This window comes from Ylistrum balloti, unplaced genomic scaffold (genome assembly GCF_031769215.1).
Source record: "Ylistrum balloti isolate Yb309-2 unplaced genomic scaffold, AGI_CSIRO_Ybal_v1 Utg370200, whole genome shotgun sequence".
NCBI classification, from domain to species: Eukaryota; Metazoa; Mollusca; class Bivalvia; order Pectinida; family Pectinidae; genus Ylistrum; species Ylistrum balloti.
In genome coordinates this window covers 108,722-129,949 of record NW_026782175.1, presented here as the reverse complement: position 1 = coordinate 129,949, position 21,228 = coordinate 108,722, and the positions used below count along the sequence as shown (strand labels likewise).

Sequence of the window (21,228 nt, the reverse complement as noted above, 5' to 3'; positions counted from 1 at the left end):
GTTTTTTATAACAAAAGACATTAAACATCATGGTCCTTCCATAAGTTCATCCCCTGACTTTGAACCTGAGGTTGTGTTAACCCGGGTTTATTGCAGGATATGTACATACATATAAATACAGCTTGTCTATAATAGCTGGCCCACTCATCTGTATAGTGTCTCAAAGATTGTTTAGTTTCACATCAAGGATATATTTGTCAAGTTGCTTCTCAAGAACATATACTGCTATTGTACTACAAGATCTACCTTCCTGTCTCTAAAATATTTAGATTATAAACAAAACTCAGACTTACAATTTTTATCTCTTGGAAACTGATTCTTGAGATACTAATTATAGAAATTTCAGAAGAAGAGAGATATGATAGTTGGCAGATACAGCTGTATCATTCTAACGATATCTGATAGCTATATATAGACAGTCTAGAATGTATAGGAATTTATTAAAAAAAAATTTTTTCAACTTCCCCTCCCCCCATTTCTTTTTTAACTGAAATGAAATAACTGTATTGTCATTTTTAAGACTTTCTAAATTATCTGAAAATTTAACTTCAATTTATCAGATAAAAGAAAGGTTATGACAAAGAGAGTCTGTGTAAAGTAACATTTTCTATCTGAAGAATTTGAATAAAGATAAAGTGCTTTATAAATGGTGACTTATGATCGTATCCTAAATGTACTGTAATTTCAAATACTATCTCCCCCTTTGTGGCAGGTGTGGGGTCATGCATGGACAACTATGTCTCCCGTTCAATGTCCACATGTTCCAGTCTACTGAACATTCTAGGTGCACCATCGTCAGTGAACAGAACAATCAATAACTACTGCACTTGATGGATGTATTGTGATGGTTTTGTCTGGTGAGTTAACTCAACACAGCATTATTTTATAACTAGAGTTCACAAGAGCTTTATGATAAATAAATAAATGTGAATCGACAGAGTAAAAGGAAAAGATGAATACATTTGATATATTATACATGTGGTATTTTCAACATCAAAACACATTGAAGCCTGCTGGAATCACAACAGTGTTCCATTAACAACCAATTGAAAGATGTCTTTTAATCGCAGAAATAATAATTGTATGTTCAGCACACAAGATGCTATCAAAGACCAACAGATTTTCAAAGGATTGCAAATAAGTGATCAAAATGACTTTATTAAAGTTCTTCAAGTGATGATGATGATGCCGGATTTAGTCATATCATGTGTGCAGGCATTGTCTTTGATCAGAGAGTCACATGACTCAGCATCCTACAGCGACTGAATCCCAAACCGACTAAAACAAGAATAGTAATTAGTCTGGGTCGTAATTAGGAAGAATTTCTGTTGTTGCAGACAGACTCCGTGTATCAATGGTCATTCTTGACACGAGGTCAGATATGTCTCACAAATCAGAAGCCATAGTGTCCATATCAAATGTTCAGCCCCAACACATTTTCTCTATCCAGATAAAAATCAGTTCTTCCACAGGACAAAGTTTGAATGGGTATTCTAGAAACAAACAACAGATGGCAGACAATATGTTAAGGGCAGGCAGTATTTGCTGCACTTAATCACCACTTGGTGCTGCAAACTTTCACACTTTCATGGTGTATTGTTGAAATTTGAATATCAATATTTTCAAGCTGACTAGTGACAAAACTACAAGCAAGGACTCAGTTAAACATCTTTTACCAAACTGTAGCATTCACAAACAAACATGGCCGTCATCACCATGGTTACAGTGAAGTGATGGATGATGATAGATCAGGTGATTGAGAAGTTGAATTGTTTTAAACCAACAGACATATTCCTAGCTCAGGGTCTCATTATTTTGAAAACTATTAAGGTAAAGATCTTTGATATTGTAAAACAGAACAGGACTGCCAACCTCATTCCACCAATGATATTTTAGGAATCCACTCTGGGCTTCTTTCCAAAACCTAAATTTTCTTGAAATCAAAGCAAAAGAAAAACAGAATTTTTGTAAATTTTGATGCAATTTCAACTACATTCAAATCAAAATAAACTTTTTTCTACTGAAAATATCTGTCTTCCTAAAATTGTTCAAATTTTTATTCCATCCAACGTACATTCATTTCATAATGTGCAGGTACAAAAACAAAGGAAAGAAAAGATTTAAGAGTCACAGAATTGCAACCAAGATATATATAGATAAAAGGAAAAAATGGTTATCCAAAATGTCGTCATGAAATAACTGTTGAGTAAATACTATGAAAGACCCTCACATAATAGGACGAAACCCACTTATAATGTAACATTCATAGGACACACTATTGCAAGAAAATCATTGTCCTGTCAATAGAATTAGGAAAATTGCTATCGAAAGAGACTGAGATAATAAAGCCTAAGTCAAACTGAAAATGAACAAAGGGCCATAACTCTATATATAAAAGTTACAAGTCCAGTTTGCAACACATGACCATACAAAAATTACAGATAATGCAAAATTTGCCAGTTGAGGTGAAAGAGTATGTATGTGCCTAGTCTGGCCAAGATGAAGCATGCACCAACCGAAAGACAAACAATCATTAGAGTGTAAACCTAAATCTTCTTCATCAGTACTGCAGAGCCACCAATTCTGATACAACCACTTGCATTAACTGCCTGTACATAATGTCATGAAATAAAATAATTGTATATGAAGACAACCACATTAGGTTAAAATTTTCACTCCATTTCATTTGTGAATATTGCAGTCATCCAGCGAACAAACCTTATATTGTGGAACAACCATGAAAGGATTCGGCACAAATTCCATATACATAGATCAGATACATAATGTGTATACAATGACCCTTATAACAGGGCAATGAACCATACAAAAACCAAATTACACCTCAAATCCCAATAATTCTTTCAGTAGTTTCAATTCTCCAGATTTAAATGAAGGTCTTCTACCCCGTTATGTCCTTAGATGATACACCTACAGGACGTACCGTAATGTGTGTACCCGGTGGAATGTTACATGTGCAGGTACATAATGTGGATAAAGAGGTACTGTTATATATAGTACACAGTTTTCTGTATGTGTATATACCAAATGTACTTGTGTCAAGTCATGTGCATAACTATTCACAGCTGAATATTGAAATACTACTCAAATTTAACACTGTATAAATAACTGAAGGTAAAATCTTATCTATAATCCCAATAAACCTGATTAGGTATGGGAATATATACTACAGGTATTTAATTTGTAGGTTCACAATGAAGTTTATACATTCCTCAAATACCTGCCTATGTTAAGACCATGCTTACTTTTCAGCACACGTTCGCTACTGTTTTAATTCAAATTATCTATGTTTATTAAATTTTAATTATTATTCTTAGCTCATATTCCTAATCTACAAATATATGCAAAAATTTTACCATTGCAAATTAGATCCATAAACTACAAAAATATTGTAAAATATCAATATAGTAAGTCAGATAGTCTTCCCGTATGGAAGAAAAATGATTAAATTTTCACTTCATGAAAGCTTTATACATTAAAGTAAAGTCATTGTTATGCAAAGCCCCCACCCTTCTTACAGTATGGCCAATCTAGCTGTACAGTTAAATGCATGGCATTCTGACCTTGAACATGAATCACTTTAACCTGACTGCTCAAGTCGACTTAGCTGTAAAATGGACACAGCAACATGTTAAGCATTCCTGTGATGGACTGGCGTACCATGATGGATTCATGAACTCTTCCTCCATTCAAAGACACAATTGTACTAGCTACACTTTTGAAGTTAGGACTTTTTGATAATGTTGGTTATATAATGAAAGTAAGTTCAGGACATTAAACTAAAAACTTTTATCTTTAGAGTTTATTTTCATGCCAAAAAACATCAAATCTGCATCTATAAAAAAATTATAGTTTTAATAGGAATAGTTCTAGGTCATTATAGATGTTGATCAGATGTATTCATAATACAGATCTCAACTTAACATGTCCCCATTACCACAATGTGACAATCTTCGGAGTCATTCTCGTTAACAATGAGGCAGACCATGACAGATAACAGAATCGGATGTGTATCAGGTGTGAGTAATCGTAAACCAGTCTATAAATAACTACACTTGGCACCCAATACTCCCGACCCATTGAAATTTCTACTTTATACCCATATAAGGAAAAGCAAAAACCCTAAATTTGACCAATCCATTCTACTACTCCGTCCACTATCAGTCTGTAATATTTGGTGGTTTTGACACTGCTTCCAATTTCAATGTATATATTTGTTGTATAGCTTCTTTCCTGTGGGTGTTGACACTTTGGCTCTTATCTTCTATATAGATACGTCTATCACATTCAGCTTGTTTCCCACGATATTGGTTCCACTAATAATGATGGGTTTGGAAGACACCCAGAACGAAATACCGTCCCTTAAACTGACGGTTTGATTTTTATTTCTTTAAAATCTTTATAAATACATCACACTAAATCTTTGTACCTGTCAAACTGAACAGCAGACTTCAAGGTGAAGGAGGCTCAGGTAAATAGGAATTCTCTTACAGTGACAATCTAAACACATATATACACACCATATGCATTCTTCAATAGATTCTGCCCTGTAAAACAACGGGCTCTGTCTGCCCTATACACCAAGATCAACCCCAGGGATTGTGGTAATCACTGTTACAATACACACAGAACACAATATCAGGAATACCAAATACAATGCTACAAACATCGAACACAATGTGACAAATATCAACGTGTTTATGACCCAAGACCATTGACACAGATTTATGTTAGTGGACCTGAATTGATTTGATGTCTGTGCCATTCTATTAGAGAAAAATTTTAAACTGTATCCTTTACTGCGATATTTATCCTGCACACACAGGTTGAGTTGGGGAACCTGCCCATACCTGTCACACACAATCCATAAATAAATTATTTATTAATATTTTGTCAAGTACAGTGTATGATGGTCATAACACTCTCTTTCAGTCTTATCTCCCTTTCTCATGGAGAAATTGATTATAAATCCACTTGACGCAGGGGCCACTCGAGTAAAACAGTATAAATAATTCACGCCTAAACTGGCTTTGTCTGTTTGATTTGTGATATAAACAAAGTCTGGTATCCACCTGAAAGATATTGTGGAATAAAAATTTAAAGGATTACAGCCTGGAGATTGGTATCACTTGCTAGTATTTTACGAGGTTTGCAGGTAACAGCACCATCAATCTGTTGAGCAAACACATCTAATTCGATAGTAGATTCAATTATTTAGAGTTGGCAGTTTTTCAATTTCTCAAAGACATACCTAAGGTATTTACACAAACATAGATTAGTCTACCCAGGCCCCATCCCCTACTGATGTTACTATCTACAACTCCCTTTCTCTCATGCCCCTGTATGAGGAAACACAATCATGACAGCCCAGTCGGTAGTAACACCACGTGAAGATTTGAGATGTGTAGGTGATTTAATAGTGCAAAACACTTTACCCTAACTGCTTTGGATAGAATGCGTCAGACCTCCTGTATGTTGTTCACTTAGATAGCCACCATTTCCTACCAAAAAGGAGACCTTGCCTATGAATGACATAGGCTATTGACGGGGCCATAAAATATACATCTAGCAAATAAATGTTCAATGCTGAAATCATTTAATAGTCATGATCCTTATCTCATTTAGACAATACACTGATAGAATATTCTTCAAGTTTTTAAAACTCCTACAAAAGATAAAATGTTCTGTTACAATGATCAGGAATGTGCATACACAACATTTATTAGATGTAATGGAATTTTGTATGTGTGCATTATAGCTGGTATGTGAAACTGATTCTTCTCTAAATCTAAATGTTGTGGTATTTAATTAGTGTAATGGGTATAAATTGGTTATCAATACAGTGATTTATACCTACCTACCTTTAGATACCCTACATTTAAATAATGTAATGGAATTTCATTATAGAAAATTAGACATCAGAAATGCTCCACCTTTCTTGTCATTAAAATTTTAATCTCAAAATTAATCAGTGGATCATTTCCTATTTCTAGATCCCATTTAATAAAACCTGTGCCGATACCAACAATGAAAAGAGTGATTTGTGCAGGGGCGAAACATTCATGTAGAAATCCGTGCTCACTGTTCATGGACTTCGTATTGCATACAATGAAAAATATTATTTAGTTTTATCACACATTACAATATGATGTCAGCTGCAACTGATATAATTAAGAATGCCCTGTTTTAAAAATTCTTCATGATCAAATGTGAGTTTACAATTACCTACTGTAAACATTGCTGTGACCTCTGGAGACTGGAGGTCAAGTCCTATAACTGTGGGGAGCATACATACTAGACACAATTTACTACTACTTATTTAACTCAATCAGTTGTGTATACGACTAGTAAGTCACAGGTCCCAAGTTGGAATCCCAGCTAAGATCTTGACATAAATGATGACCTCTGTTACATTTTGCCAGTGACCTTTTTATGTCATGTTTGCCAGTGACCTTTTTATGTCATGTTTGCCAGTGACCTTTTTATGTCATGTTTGCCAGTGACCTTTTTATGTCATGTTTGCCAGTGACCTTTTTATGTCATGTTTGCCAGTGACCTTTTTATGTCATGTTTGCCAGTGACCTTTTTATGTCATGTTTGCCAGTGACCTTTTTATGTCATGTTTGACAGTGACCTTTTTATGTCATGTTTGACAGTGACCTTTTTAGGTCATGTTTGCCAGTGACCTTTTTATGTCACATTTGCCTGTGACCTTTTTATGTCACGTTTGCCAGTGACCTTTTTATGACATGTTTGCCAGTGACCTTTTTATGACATGTTTGCCAGTGACCTTTTTATGTCATGTTTGACAGTGACCTTTTTATGTCATGTTTGCCAGTGACCTTTTTATGTCACATTTTTGTGATGAGATCCATGAATATCTATAAGTATAATAACAATGTTATGATAACTAAACTTCCAGGCACATAGCTACATACATGTATTACACAAAGAAACAAAATAACAGGATCACATTGTCAACCATAATACTATCCAGTAGTCTTCATCAACCTGTATCTTCTAGAAACGGAAAATTTACAAATGAGAAATTGAAGTATTTATATCAGTAGGAAAAATTCTCTTCACATTGTACATAAAAATACAGAGGCAGTCAACATCGAAGAATTTACTGTGATTCTAATTATGGTGGCTACGTTTTTCCATTATCTGACATGATTAATATTTTCTTGTTATTTAAAGAAAGACGTCATCAGCATATCTCTTTAAGAGAAATTGAAAGACTTAGCAAGGTCTTTGTTTCCTGTTTTGATAAGCTCTTTCATAAATTCAGCCTTGTACAAGTGTATCAATTATGAACAAAAGCAAGCTAAGTCTGTAAAGAGAAGAGTGCCGTTTTAATCTGTTCCTATGTAAATGTCAATAGCTATTTAGGAAACCATGTCTCCAAACTCAACAAAGATATTGTCAACCAGAAAATCAATCATTCTCATAATGTCATATTTTTACATTGGTTACGAAGGTTCAGTTTAATACATATACGTTAATGTGTACTGCTGAGAGAAAAAAAGCAAGAAAACACCAATATTTAAACAGAATCATCATCCTAACTCAAATTCAATGAAAAAGGGCAAAATATGAACAAAAAAAATACACAGAGACTCCTGAAAAAGTACAAGGAGAATAAGACCAGGTGTTCCTGAAGATCAAGCGTCTTCTACTTCATCGACGACTCCCAGCATATAAACCTTGGTCAATCCAAGTAAGTAATGACACATCCTCAAATGAGAACAGGGTATACAACAAGAACACCAACAGACAAACTATTGAGCATCAAACACATCCAGTTTCAAATTGCATACAGAAACAGCGCTGTGACGACCATGAAATTTCCCCACAATTTTCATCAACCTGAACATTTTGAAACCCTTTGTTACAAGTTTGACTATCAGATGATGATCTCTTGCATGAAAATCGTGACAGTGGGAAGAGAAGTTTTGAAATCATATATTGCTACGTTGTGACACATTGTACTTGACACATTTCGTAAACACTTCCTACATTACTTGTACAAACAAAGATTCTGGCAAATGTGAGATGATGTATGCATACAGGAGTAATTAAATATATGATAAGGCATTAACAAATCTACTATCAAGGAGCACTATGTCTTGTCTGAAACCTTCAAGTACTATACACCATACCTCAATTAAGACACTCATAATTTGTAAGTGGGATGTATGAGAGGAGCATCAAGGAGGCTGATAATGTCTGCCAGATGTTGGCAGAGCGTTGTCTACAACCATAATACACAGACTTCTATGTAACCATGACACCTCCTATAGGGACTCCTGTCGAGAACATATAATGATTGGCATGAAAATGTTTTCTAGAAATTAATGTGAACCATGAGCAATAAATCTAGACAGATTTTTAAATTAAAGACAGAATCTGAAAAACATGAATGTCTTTCTCAATCCTTTTTCAGTCCAAAGTATCTTTTTTACTTACATCCTAAACCTCCAACCTTGATCTCCCTCCTAGTCAATGAAATTCCATCTTAAAGAGGAATGTGGTGCCAATCTTCTCCACAGTCCTCGATCTGTTTCGGTTTTCATTAATAACAGACTGCTAAATGCTGTATCTTATTTGATCATGACAAACCAGTAGCATTCATTAATTCTCTAAAATCACTACTATGGTACACTAGAAGAGCCCTCCAGTGTTACATACATGCATATACAAATTAAACAAATTAAAAATAAATTGTCCTTTAAAAATTCATTTACATGTGTGGATGCAGGCTCTGTTTCATTTTCTCCCTTCAATATTCACTGTGTTGCTAACCAATGAAAAGTTTTGGTGATAAAATGCCTTCCTGGGGTTGAGATTAAGATACATGAGATATAAGGAATACAGGTATTCTTTAATGACTTATAGATAGCAAGTAACCAAGGAGAAGTTTGGAACACCTTTAGTGTCATTGTCATTATGAGGCACTCTCAAGAAATAAAATTGAATCCTCAGCCTGCAGAATCAATGGCAACAAAGCAAACAAAATTGTCAGCATTTATCGGATTTTTTCAGTGGAAAAAATAGTTCAACAGCAAATCACTCTGAAAGAATTAATTACCATTATCACATGAAAACCCGACTTGAATATTATTATCATACAACTACAGATATTTATAACAAAGCCCAGTTCTATTTCTATATCTGTTACAGAGTAAGTGAAATTATTACAGAATGATGAGAGGAAGGAAAAAAGGAACATCCCGGGTCATTTGGAGGCAGTTTCCGAACAAGATACAGGAGGCCCATGGCATGTCATACAGTGAAATTAGGATAAAATGTCTTGTCCAAGGATACAACCATGTCAGCACAGTTCATTTATCAGCTTCGTTAGAAACACAAAATCCTGAGCATCAAACCACACCTCTGATCTTCACTTAACGTTATGTAGGTCTATGTTCTTAATGTTATGTAGGCCTATGTTCTTAATGTTATGTAGGTCTATGTTCTTAATGTTATGTAGGTCTATGTTCTTAGCGTTATGTAGTTAATGTTATGTAGGCCTATGTTCTTAATGTTATGTAGGCCTATGTTCTTAATGTTATGTAGGCCTATGTTCTTAATGTTATGTAGGCCTATGTTCTTAATGTTATGTAGGCCTATGTTCTTAATGTTATGTTGGCCTATGTTCTTAATGTTATGTAGGCCTATGTTCTTAATGTTATGTAGGCCTATGTTCTTAATGTTATGTAGGCCTATGTTCTTAATGTTATGTAGTTAACATTATGTAGGCCTATGTTCTTAATGTTATGTAGGTCTATGTTCTCAGCGTTATGTAGTTAATGTTATGTAGGCCTATGTTCTTAATGTTATGTAGTTAACGTTATGTAGGCCTATGTTCTTAACGTTATGTAGTTAACGTTATGTAGGCCTATGTTCTTAATGTTATGTAGTTAACGTTATGTAGACCTATGTTCTTAACATTATGTAGACCTATGTTCTTACTGACTGAGCTATAGACAGTAACTAACACAATATAGTTCCCCGATTATGAAGTGGATGGGACATGAAAATTCAACAGTAATAGGAAAAACCTTAAAGATTTCACAGATACCTTCAGATATTGTATATCACTACCATTAGAAACTTAATGCTTTCTTAAAATCTTGCTATCACCTAACAAGGATAATCACTGTACAGATTTCCAGTAAGATAGATGCCAATGTTTAATTAGGTCTAAACCTTCCTATAAAATTGGTTACAAAGCACTCATTAACAAAATCAGGCATTTACAAGCAGATTGAGGTTGTAACATATCAGTTGTTATATAAGGTTCAGATAATCCCCTGACATCTTAATTAGTTAGGGCATTAACCAAGGAACGTATAGCTTCCGGAGATTAATTACACTATATATAAACCCTGTTCAAAGTAAAATCAATATCTGGTACCTGACCTTATTGCAATTAACACAGGTATACGCCATACATACAGGCACATGGCAGGAGAATCAGCCTGAAACCAGGTGTGCCCAGGTGTTACATACACCTGTCATCATCAAGCTTCACAATGGCTCATTGATACCATATATAGCAAGTAAAATTACTTGTGGATCAGATAAATAATTAATTCTCCAAGACCAATGGGAAATATTTTTTGAAGTTGTGTACAAATCTTTATTTGTGTGTGGATCTATGAAATATAATTCCTAAGCTGAAGGTCCAACTGATGTTACATCTGACACGCTGAAGGTCCAACTGATGTTACATCTGACACGCTGAAGGTCCAACTGATGTTACATCTGACACGCTGGAAATGATGACAAAATAACTTCCTTGTATCAAATATACATATATATATGTGCAGTTTGCCAACATCTATTCTTCAAAAGTCAATAATATATCTGGATGGGTTTATTAACAGGCATGGTCTTATTTTTCTTAGACTTTGTACGTATTGAACATCAATAATTAAGTATAATTCTAGTAGTGAACACACAATTATATAATATATAGTTGATTATAACACTCACAAAAATTCTTGTCATAATTTTTTAAAGTTCCTTTCAACATACCTGAATAATCTATACGTGTTTAATAACAGTAGCGAGACTGGATCGTGTATCTACATGTATGGTAGATGTTTATCAAGTTGTAGGAAAGGTCTGGGCCAGTACTGTTGGTGGCATTTAACATCATGTGATCTAGCTGCTTTTGTGCTCAATACATATTATGTCTTTAACTGGCCTCAAATTTACTGGTAATTGAAAAATTTACATTTGAATATAATGTTAAAATTCATATCATAAATAAACTGACGCCATTGGTAGTATCCACACCATTACATATTTAAAATCAAAATTTTGAATCAATTTCTAAATTATTTTTAATTTGAATTAAAAGAATTTATAAATCATACACACTAAGGCATTATAAATCAAAACTCACTTCACTAGCTATAATTGTAAATAAATCAAAACTGAAGATAAAACTTTTTTTCAAGATGCGATATTTGTTAAGACAGATTATAATTAATCTTGACCTAAATAGGATTGATACATTTTATAACCCTAGGGCTAGGATTTCAACAAACAAGACCTGTAAACCCTAGGGCTACATAATTACAACAAACTTATCACTACCAGAGTAAACTAGAGATACATGAATGTTCCACAGATACAACAAGTCTCTGGTGTTTGTAGACCTACAGAAATCCAGACAAAATATACTAATCCTTTCTTAATTCTTCTTCTGTTGGGTATACTAGTTAAGTGTGTAGAGAAATCTACACCAGAACAGGTTTGTCTGTCAATCAAGTGATCAATCAATATTGATGTTTGTACTTTTATCACAGAACAAACATTGTTCTAGATCAGAGATAGCTATGTGATAAGGTCAAAAGTCACAGACAATCTAAATGTTATCGGTATGTCACACACTAAGTATTTGTGCACACATCGACACACACATACATAATTACACATTTCCATTGCACTTTGCTTGTTTCATAAAAATATAATTATACAGAATCAAATTTCCAACATCTGCACAAGGCACCTTTATATTAAATGACACTGGGTCAAATGTGAGTGGTGTGGTAGTATGTTGAAATCATGCATGAAATGATAATATCTAGAATATTAGTACGTTTCCACTGCCAGAACATGTTTTATAAATATATCATGACAAAAACAAGGAAAATCAAAGAACTTTAAGTAATACCTTATATATATATATAAACATTTTACATATCAAACCAATATTCCAAATTGACCATTTATACACTTCTGTAAATACTGTTATGTATATATTTCCAGATGTACTTGAGGATTTTAATCTGCGAAGGATCTTGGCCACTGAGATATTCATTTTTTCTGTGTCACTAAGACTTCCATAACAAAAGATAATTATATAATACAGGTTTATATAGTACTCAAAGAGCTAATGTTGACTAAATACATATCCTTATTTCTGTACGGACATGTTTCTCGTGGTGATAAAGGGAGTGTCACGGAATACATCAAAGACGGTACTAATAACAATGGACAGCTGGGTCACATTCCACAAAATACAAGATCAATGTGATATTAGGTGAGGGTAGATTTTGTGTTTATAAATAAAGAATTTGACTCAGGTCCAAACTGCTGAGATGTAGAATTTCAAATTCATGTCTCAGGTATAATCAATTTGACAGAAGTTAAGAAACAAAACAAGAAACAAAACAAAACAAAATGATTTTCATGTTAAGTATTAAGTAAATGGTAGGTTTTTTTCAATTTTCCATATAAAAACAGCTCAAGAAGATTTAGGCGTGGATCATCCATGTTGTTGGCCCCTGATATTGAAATGTAGACCCCACAGTGTATACGTACCACATAGTAACCTCTAATGTTTCGGAGGAGAAGATCCCAGTTATGTAACCGTGCATCCACATCGTCCACATGACGATTTACACTCTGATTGGTCGGACGAGGATCACTGCAAATGTCAATGAATAAAAGGTTATTTAGAATATTTCATCCATGCAGGTAAACATCAAACAGGTGTAGCGGGGTAAGGTAATAGATATATAGAAGGGGAAAGAACCTTGACCAGTAATCATGTCTCAATTTTTTGTGGGTTGACGTGATCCCAGGATCAATTCCATTACATACAAAAGGATACTTGTCGGCTACTTTGCTCTTTTTCTCTAAACCATTTGACCTTGTGTTCTTTTTCTCTAACCCCATTTGATCTTGTGTTCTGTTACTCTAATTCCATTTGACCTTGTGTTCTTTGTCTCTAAACCCATTTGACCTTGTGTTCTTTTTCTCTAATCCTGTTTGACCTTGTGTTCTGTTACTATAATCCTGTTTGACCTTGTGTTCTGTTACTATAATCCCGTTTGACCTTGTGTTCTTTTTCTCTAACCCATTTGACCTTGTGTCCTTTTTCTCCAATCCCGTTTGACCTTGTGTTCTTTTTCTCTAATCCCGTTTGACCTTGTGTTCTTTTTCTCTAACCCCATTTGACCTTGTGTTCTTAAACTCTAATCCACCTTGTGCTCTTTTTTTTTAACCCATTTGACCTTGTGTTCTGTTACTCTAATCCCGGTTGACCTTGTGTTCTTTAACACTAATCCCGTTTGACCTTGTGTTCTGTTACTCTAATCCCGTTTGACCTTGTGTTCTGTTACTCTAATCACATTTGACCTTGTGTTCTTTTTCTCTAACCCATTTGACCTAGTGTTCTTTTTCTCTAACCCATTTGACCTTGTGTTCTTTTTCTCTAACCCATTTGACCTAGTGTTCTTTCTCTCTAATCCCATTTGACCTTGTGTTCTTTTTCACTAACCCCGTTTGACCTTGTGCACTTTTTCTCTAATCCTGTTTGACCTTGTCTTCTTTAACTCTAATCCTGTTTGAATTTGTGTTCTTTTTCTCTAACCCATTTGACCTAGTGTTCTTTTTCGCTAACCCCGTTTGACCTTGTGCTCTTTTTCTCTAATCCTGTTTGACCTTGTCTTCTTTAACTCTAATCCTGTTTGACCTTGTGTTCTTTTTCACTAACCCATTTGACCTTGTGTTCTTTTTCTCTAATCCTGTTTGTCCTTGCGTTCTTTTTCTCTAACCGTGTTTGACCTTGTGTTCTTTAACTCTAATCCCATTGACCTTGCAAGTTGTTGATCACACAAGCATAGTTGACATTATTTGGTCAATAATCGATGATATAGCTTCACTCAATCATTACAGCTGAAAAATTACCTTGTTCTTCCTCAGGGTACAACACATATACCCTACACTAATAACATTCCATACACATTTTGTATGATTATTTCAAGGCAAGTTTTAAAAAATGAAAACCAATATTTTAAATACTTAGAGATATAGTGCATATGGGATCACAAAATTTGAGTGAGTTCCAGACTCCCTCTGGTAAGGTTGAGTCCAGGACTTAAATTTCTAAATCCTAACCAATTAATGATACATGATCAACTCCTTCTACATCACATTAGGTGCAGATCATCTTATCAAAACCACTTAAATGAAAGGTAGACAACTCTGCTAAAAACCAAGTTAATGAAGATAGCTTTGCCAACTGACAGGATTTTGTTAGGTCATGTTGATATTGATTCATTATCATGACCTTGTGAAAACTGCTAGATTCACCTGAAATAACTTTCCTTTCAATCAGTATTTAACATTTCAAAATCAACTTTGGATCTAATTAAGTCTTAAATCTTCATCAAAAATTGATACAGATGACTAAGTATTTTTTGTAGGCGAGTCCACAATACCATTCCAAAAAATTTGAGTCCTATTACTAAGAGATACAGTGGCCATGGGCCCTCAAAATTTTAGTAAGTCCCAACAGGATGTGATAACTGTACAAAAAATTTGATAATACATTCCCTTAACAGTCTATGATCTCAAAGGGCTATGACATTAGATAGCAACTATGAGGTTGGAAACATTGTAAAGGGCAGACAATTCTGTCAAAAATTAAAATGATCAAGGGCAGATAACTCTTGTCTAGATAACATATTGACAAACATGCACAAAATAAATCAATGATATTTATAATAACGTGCAATAGCTATTGGCCCGAGTTGATCAAGCACGTAATAAGATACCATAAATAATTCCAGCCATTGATTATTACATACAAAGCATTTCCGTTTGTGCCTGTTCTCCATTGTAGGTCACAACTGACATGCATGCTGAGGTATTTAACATGTTATAGATGTGTCACAGTTCATACATTATTGTTACAGTATCAATATAATTGATCCTACATACAATATCACTACAGAGAGAGTTAATTGATGATAAAACTAGTACTTTGCAGAATTGTAACCTTTCATTCACTGTTACTATACAATTATAGACAGCTTTTAGCTAAAAAAAGGTATGTTTGTTTCTACTCAATAACATGGATTAGGCCAAAACAATCAAATGTGTGTTTTGAATCAATTCACAATTTCAAACAATCCCTTCTTTATTTCCACCTGATGGATTATTTCATAAAATTATTTTTAGTTTAAATGTCATTATACCTGCAGATGTTAACCTGGAGCTTCTAACCACCATATTTCATTATGGCCAATCTCAGGGATGATTCTGGAATCGTGAATTCATTAAGAACTAGAAGAAATATGAGACTGAAATTTTTTATCTCTAATTTGTTCAAACTACCAGAAAATAAATATAAGCTTGTTAAATGAATGCAACTTAACATACTTAGCTCTGATTCGGAGACTAAAATATATTAACGAAAAATCATTTTGCAGAAATTCTTTGAGTTTTTGTGCTTATTTGTGTAACTCTTGGTGAAATTCTGTCCCAGTAAATTGAAAGACCAGCAGGTTTTATAATGACCTTTATTCACGTTGAAAAAATGTCTATCATAAACAGTTATTTCTGTTTTTTGTCCTTCAATATCTATTAATGTCAATATTTATATGATTGGAGAATCTGTCCTAATCGTCTATAATGGATCTATACAAATTAAGACATGATGTCGTGTGATGAATTGATAACCTTTATATACACCTGACTTTACCAGGTAAATTAAAAGGTAGCCTGTGAGTGGAACCAGGATAAGGGAACGATAAAACCTTATCAATAAAAAGTGCCATTGAAATACTGGTATGAACTTTCCAGCCCACTGACCACTACATACCTACAAACCTCAAGTGGATGTGGTCAGGTAAAATATATAACAGTACAGTTATTTAGCCAAATGCTTCTCAAGAAATGAGATACTACAGTCTTACCCACTTGAATCTAAATCTGATATAGCAGGTCGATGTGTAGGATACAAAGTTTGTCAATGAAATACATAAAAGTACAAGTATAATAATTTTCAAATCCAAGGTTTTTATCTATTTTACCTTGCCTTGACCAACAAGAACTGGGAAGAAGTAAGAAATACTTTGTCCCCACTGAGGCTCAAACTAGCGACATTTCAGTCTCGAGATGGACACTCAAGTAAAATTCAAAGCCCCACCAGTCAAGACTAGTAAGGTGACGTGAACTCCCTCCTTCACCTTTGACCCCAAAGACAACTTCTGATATCCCCAAGGAAGCATTTCAATCTCCTATAACTTCTATAATTGGAGTGGTCAACAGCACTAAATAAGTAGGAATGCCAGAAGCAATGAAAAAGATGTTCAGTTCCTGCTGTGATACTAAGGCTTCAGCTAACAGCCTCTGATTCTCAAGGCTGTATATACACACAGCAGGAAATTTCTACATATATTACCATCATGTCATTGTCTTTGTTAAATATAAAACACAAAGACTTTATTTCCTATTGTAAATCAACTAATATATCATACAGCTATAGACAGTGTATACAGACACAACACTGCTGAATGTAAACCTAACTACAGCCTAGTAATTTATAACTCAAGGTTAATCCAGATTTTTTATTGCAGTTTAAACATGTATGTCTATAGCTTTATAGCTACTTCAGTAAATTAGCTGTTATGGATTAAAATACATATATATATTTGAGGCGTTTTTCTCTTTTAATTTGAATTTGTATAAACATTTTTTTTTTGATCACTAAAGAGTGAAATAAAATATAGTAAGAGGTGTTTTTAAAGATGAAATAAATACAACTTTTTCTACAAATCATGGATTTACACATGCATTTGTGCAATTAATAGCGTTCAAAGTTACATAACAACTAATAAAACACCAGGCATGAACTTCAACAAATAACGAGTCAATGAGACTTTTCTACTGACATGTACAACCATATATATCTGTGATAAGTCCCAGACAAACACACTAGAGAACCTCCCGTTATCAACTTGTTGTTCTACAGCATGGTGACCTTTGAAATCCCAATTACGATTGTCAACATCAATAGAATTAGCATGTGTGTGAATCATCTGGGTATGAAGAGAGGTACATGCAGAATCACATGTGTAAAGCACATGCACTGCCATGTCACATCCAAAAGGGGAGTCTGTTCATAAAGAACACATGGACTGTAAGAGATAAATTATGCTCCCCAAATGGGACAAAATTTAAGTATGAAAAATAGCAAAGGGCAATAACTCCTAAATCATGCAAAAGCTTGTATACTGCAATGCTATTGTTCATATGTATCTACTAATAAAGCTTTTTGTTGATACCTCTGAGAGTTTTAGTGTAATATTTATGTAGACATACAAATGGAGACATTTATATCACAGTCTGTGACTTGAGGTCCATTTAGATCATAAGAGAGGAAATTTAATTTTCATGATTATTTTTGAAATTTTGATAATATCTAAACATGAAAGTCCATAGTATTGCGGTATGGATGTATTTACCCAGTGTAATACTACTGACACACATTTAGGGGCAATTAGTTAAAATACTCCGGAATTCTTATCAGGTGTTTTCTTTTAAATCTTATGAAATGTACAAAATGTGATAAAAGTTGAATTATATTATATTGAGAATTAGCAACTTTATCAATTAGTTAAGTGTAAAACCCAGAGACAGAAGTGCATGTGAACTATTACAAGAATTTTCTGTTTACATGCGTGCATACGTGTATCAAACAGTTTTGTAAGCTGTCAGTGAAAACATATGGTCTGATCAGCGGCCACACATGGCGGCATCATTACTATTAGACAAGCCGTGGCATGGCGGCATCTTCATTAAACATGGCCATCACAACACATGTAAATTGAATACAGTCTCTGAACCATGGAGGTAGTGCAGTTCTTTCATTAAAGATGTGTAAAACCAAACCTTCAGCATATCCATCAGTAATCGTATTAATATTTGAAACATACATCCAACAGTACAGAACATGTTTACGATTTTATATCTTAACTCATCACAGCTTGAAATGTTTCTAAACCTTTATTTCCTTGTTCACTTTTGAAATATGATACTACTACAAATTGGATGTTAGAAAATATGAAAAAATCAATAAAAAATTTTAAATATCAAATTTTGAGAGTGATGATTTCATTTTAGGGTAAAAATGTATGACAAGATCACACCCCTTACACCATCATATTGTCATTAAATCACTTTTATCTACCAACAAGTTTAACATACTTGTACAAACATCAGCTACATTTAAATGTGGTAGAATTTGTGGATATCAAGTGACCCTTTAAACTGTCCTGTAATGTAGTGTTTCAGTCCGATTCTGTATTACTTTACCAGGTAAATCCAGAAAAATACATACACTAGCACCATAAACATATAGGTATCATGGTTCAAAAAACATTTCATCAACATCAACAACAAACTAATCCTTGATTTATGATAACAAAATTATCAATCATCATAGAATGAGAATGGAGTCTTGCTGAGTTTTCTTTGATGAAGTGTGGAAGTTGGGTCAAATCAAACAAATTCTATGGTTCTAATATTTTCATATTAAAATGACCACTAGTAAGTTATCTACACAAGGATTTCAGAAAACTTTGTGCAATATAAACTGTCAAAATACTTATGGACTTGCTTTGAATAGGCTTATATATATATATAATTAGTTGGAAAACTATTACTAAAAACAAATTTTATCATGTTGCCTTAAGAACAAAATTTGATTAAGTCTTCCCTAATTGAATAACGTCTATAACTATGTGTGGGTGATTAAGCATTAGTTATGGTATTTTGATAATGGCCAGCATTCTTTGTTAAATGGTTACATCCAGATTTAGGGCCTTCCATAATACATCAAGGTATCTTCACAATTACACACAACACACATATGTCAGATCTCGCGTTATTCCAGGGCTTTTTTCCCCGTTATAATTTGATACTGGCCTCATCTACTTGGTTACATAATTAAATCTTATCTATCATCTTCAGAAACACATTTAAGATGCACGTGTGTATTAAGTTTGATTAAAACATGAAAATTTTACAGGATAAAATTTAACTTAAGATATGAGATCAATTATGTCTTATATATGATAAAGTATTAAAAAAATGTGATAATCAATATTTTCATATACAACACTATCCATGATTTAGTTTTTTGTCTTTGCTGCGGTTGATATCGTGACAAAGATAAAAAAAAAGTTAGAGTTTAATTCATACATATCGCCTCTGAAGTGTTTATTATATGTATATACACAGGTAGGAACGGAAAGTGACCAACTCACCAAACAGTCAACAGGAAACAAGTTGTATGTTTAAACCAAACTAAAGTGTTTTTATAGAACATCAAGTCTTTAAGAAAGAGTTATTTGCTTGCCTTCACAGTTAATCTAAAACTGCATGAATCATAAAGTACCAAACATTATCAGCACTTCCACAGCTCTAACACAGTATTTACTATATGTGACCTCATCAGGGTACAAGGTAAACACCATGTGGGTCACCTTAATTTAATTTAATGCACTTTTTCCTCCCATAACATCATACAAACTGTCCAACCATTGATTTTCTTTATTATTTGAATTCCCCATAAAAAAATTCAATGTTTCAAAAACTTTGAAAAAAGTCTGAATTAATCAATAACTTATCATCTTTCAGCAAGACACCAACACAACCTCTGATTGAAAGTATGGGGTAATTTTTTTTTGCAATGTCTTTTGCAAAACAGATTATAAAAATGAATATTTTTGTTATTTCTTCACCAACATGATGAGCGTGGATGAACAAATGGTTATATGGCTTAGAGGGATGCTACTGCACCTCAAAACTCTCCAAGGCACTTACAAACGTCTAGGTTCTATCTCATTTTTTAAAATGTTTTTTGTGCTGCATGTCTGCATGCACAGGTTATGTAGTGTATTAGTTAAAGATTTCAGTCCTTTACAATTAACTACAGTTAATTAAACTACAAGTTCATGACCTCTTAATTGATTCCATTATGTATTTGTATGACACGCCCTCCAGTCTAACACCTTCTATACAAACAAAGGTGTAATACCTGGGGGGAATCATTTAGCCCTAATACAGTGATCTTTATCTGTTTATGTAATTTACTGGTATAATCAATTGACATTACATGTTCATTATCTTAAAAGATACATTTAAAAGATATAAAAAAAAATGTCAAATATGTTCCAACAATGAAGGCACTGTATGGTATTTAATGAACACTTTTAAATCACAAAAAACCACACATTGGTTTGATTATCCGAAGTATGGGTTATCTCGAGTTTAATCTGATAACAATATTCTTTTATAAGTGGATCTATACCTAAGAATGTAACATGTATTTACATGTAAACTAGTCAGACTTTTAAGTGCAGTTCATAAATAATAATTAATTAATTGTTGACAGGAGAAGGACACTTACATCTGCTGCATGACATCGTTCAGGAATATCCCATTGTACAAGTCGGCATACTCGACAGATTTACCTTGATTGAAAGACTCCACCTGCAAAAAAGAAAACACACCTGTGCTTAGATCAGGTCATAAACAAACAAAACCTTTCAAATTAATTCAGGACATTGCAAGGAAAAAAACGAGCCTTACCCATAACACGAGTGGAGTCTCCATAACGCTTTTAGCGGCAGACATTCTTAGTAATAGCCTGCCTGATCATGCATTTCTTTTCAATTTTAACAAAGTGTAAAATTCACATGAGACATGTTGAATTTTACAAACTAACTCCATTGTGACGAATACCGGAGCGTCAACAATAACGAAAACTACATATCAAAGTAATCCTTTCCTTGGAAAATTATGTAATCCATTCGGAAATATCAGAAACAAAATAATAGCACGTGAAAATCTCACATAACCGAAACATAGACGCTGTCACACACGGTCACACACAAA

General features: G+C 33.7%; 1 protein-coding gene across 1 annotated transcript in view; it reads right to left on the bottom strand.

Moving 5' to 3' along the window:
• The window catches only part of LOC132551476 (girdin-like), a 64,213-nt gene extending 43,236 nt beyond the window's left edge, over nucleotides 1–20,977 (bottom strand). Inside the window, exons 1-3 of the mRNA XM_060215621.1 lie at nucleotides 20,923–20,977; nucleotides 20,741–20,823; nucleotides 12,859–12,964 (exon numbers count right to left, since the gene is read on the bottom strand). Of these exons, the coding sequence (XP_060071604.1) occupies nucleotides 12,859–12,964; nucleotides 20,741–20,823; nucleotides 20,923–20,967 (234 nt within the window). The 5' untranslated portion in view covers nucleotides 20,968–20,977. The remainder of the gene's footprint in view (nucleotides 1–12,858; nucleotides 12,965–20,740; nucleotides 20,824–20,922) is intronic.
• Between the last annotated feature and the right edge of the window lie 251 nt (nucleotides 20,978–21,228).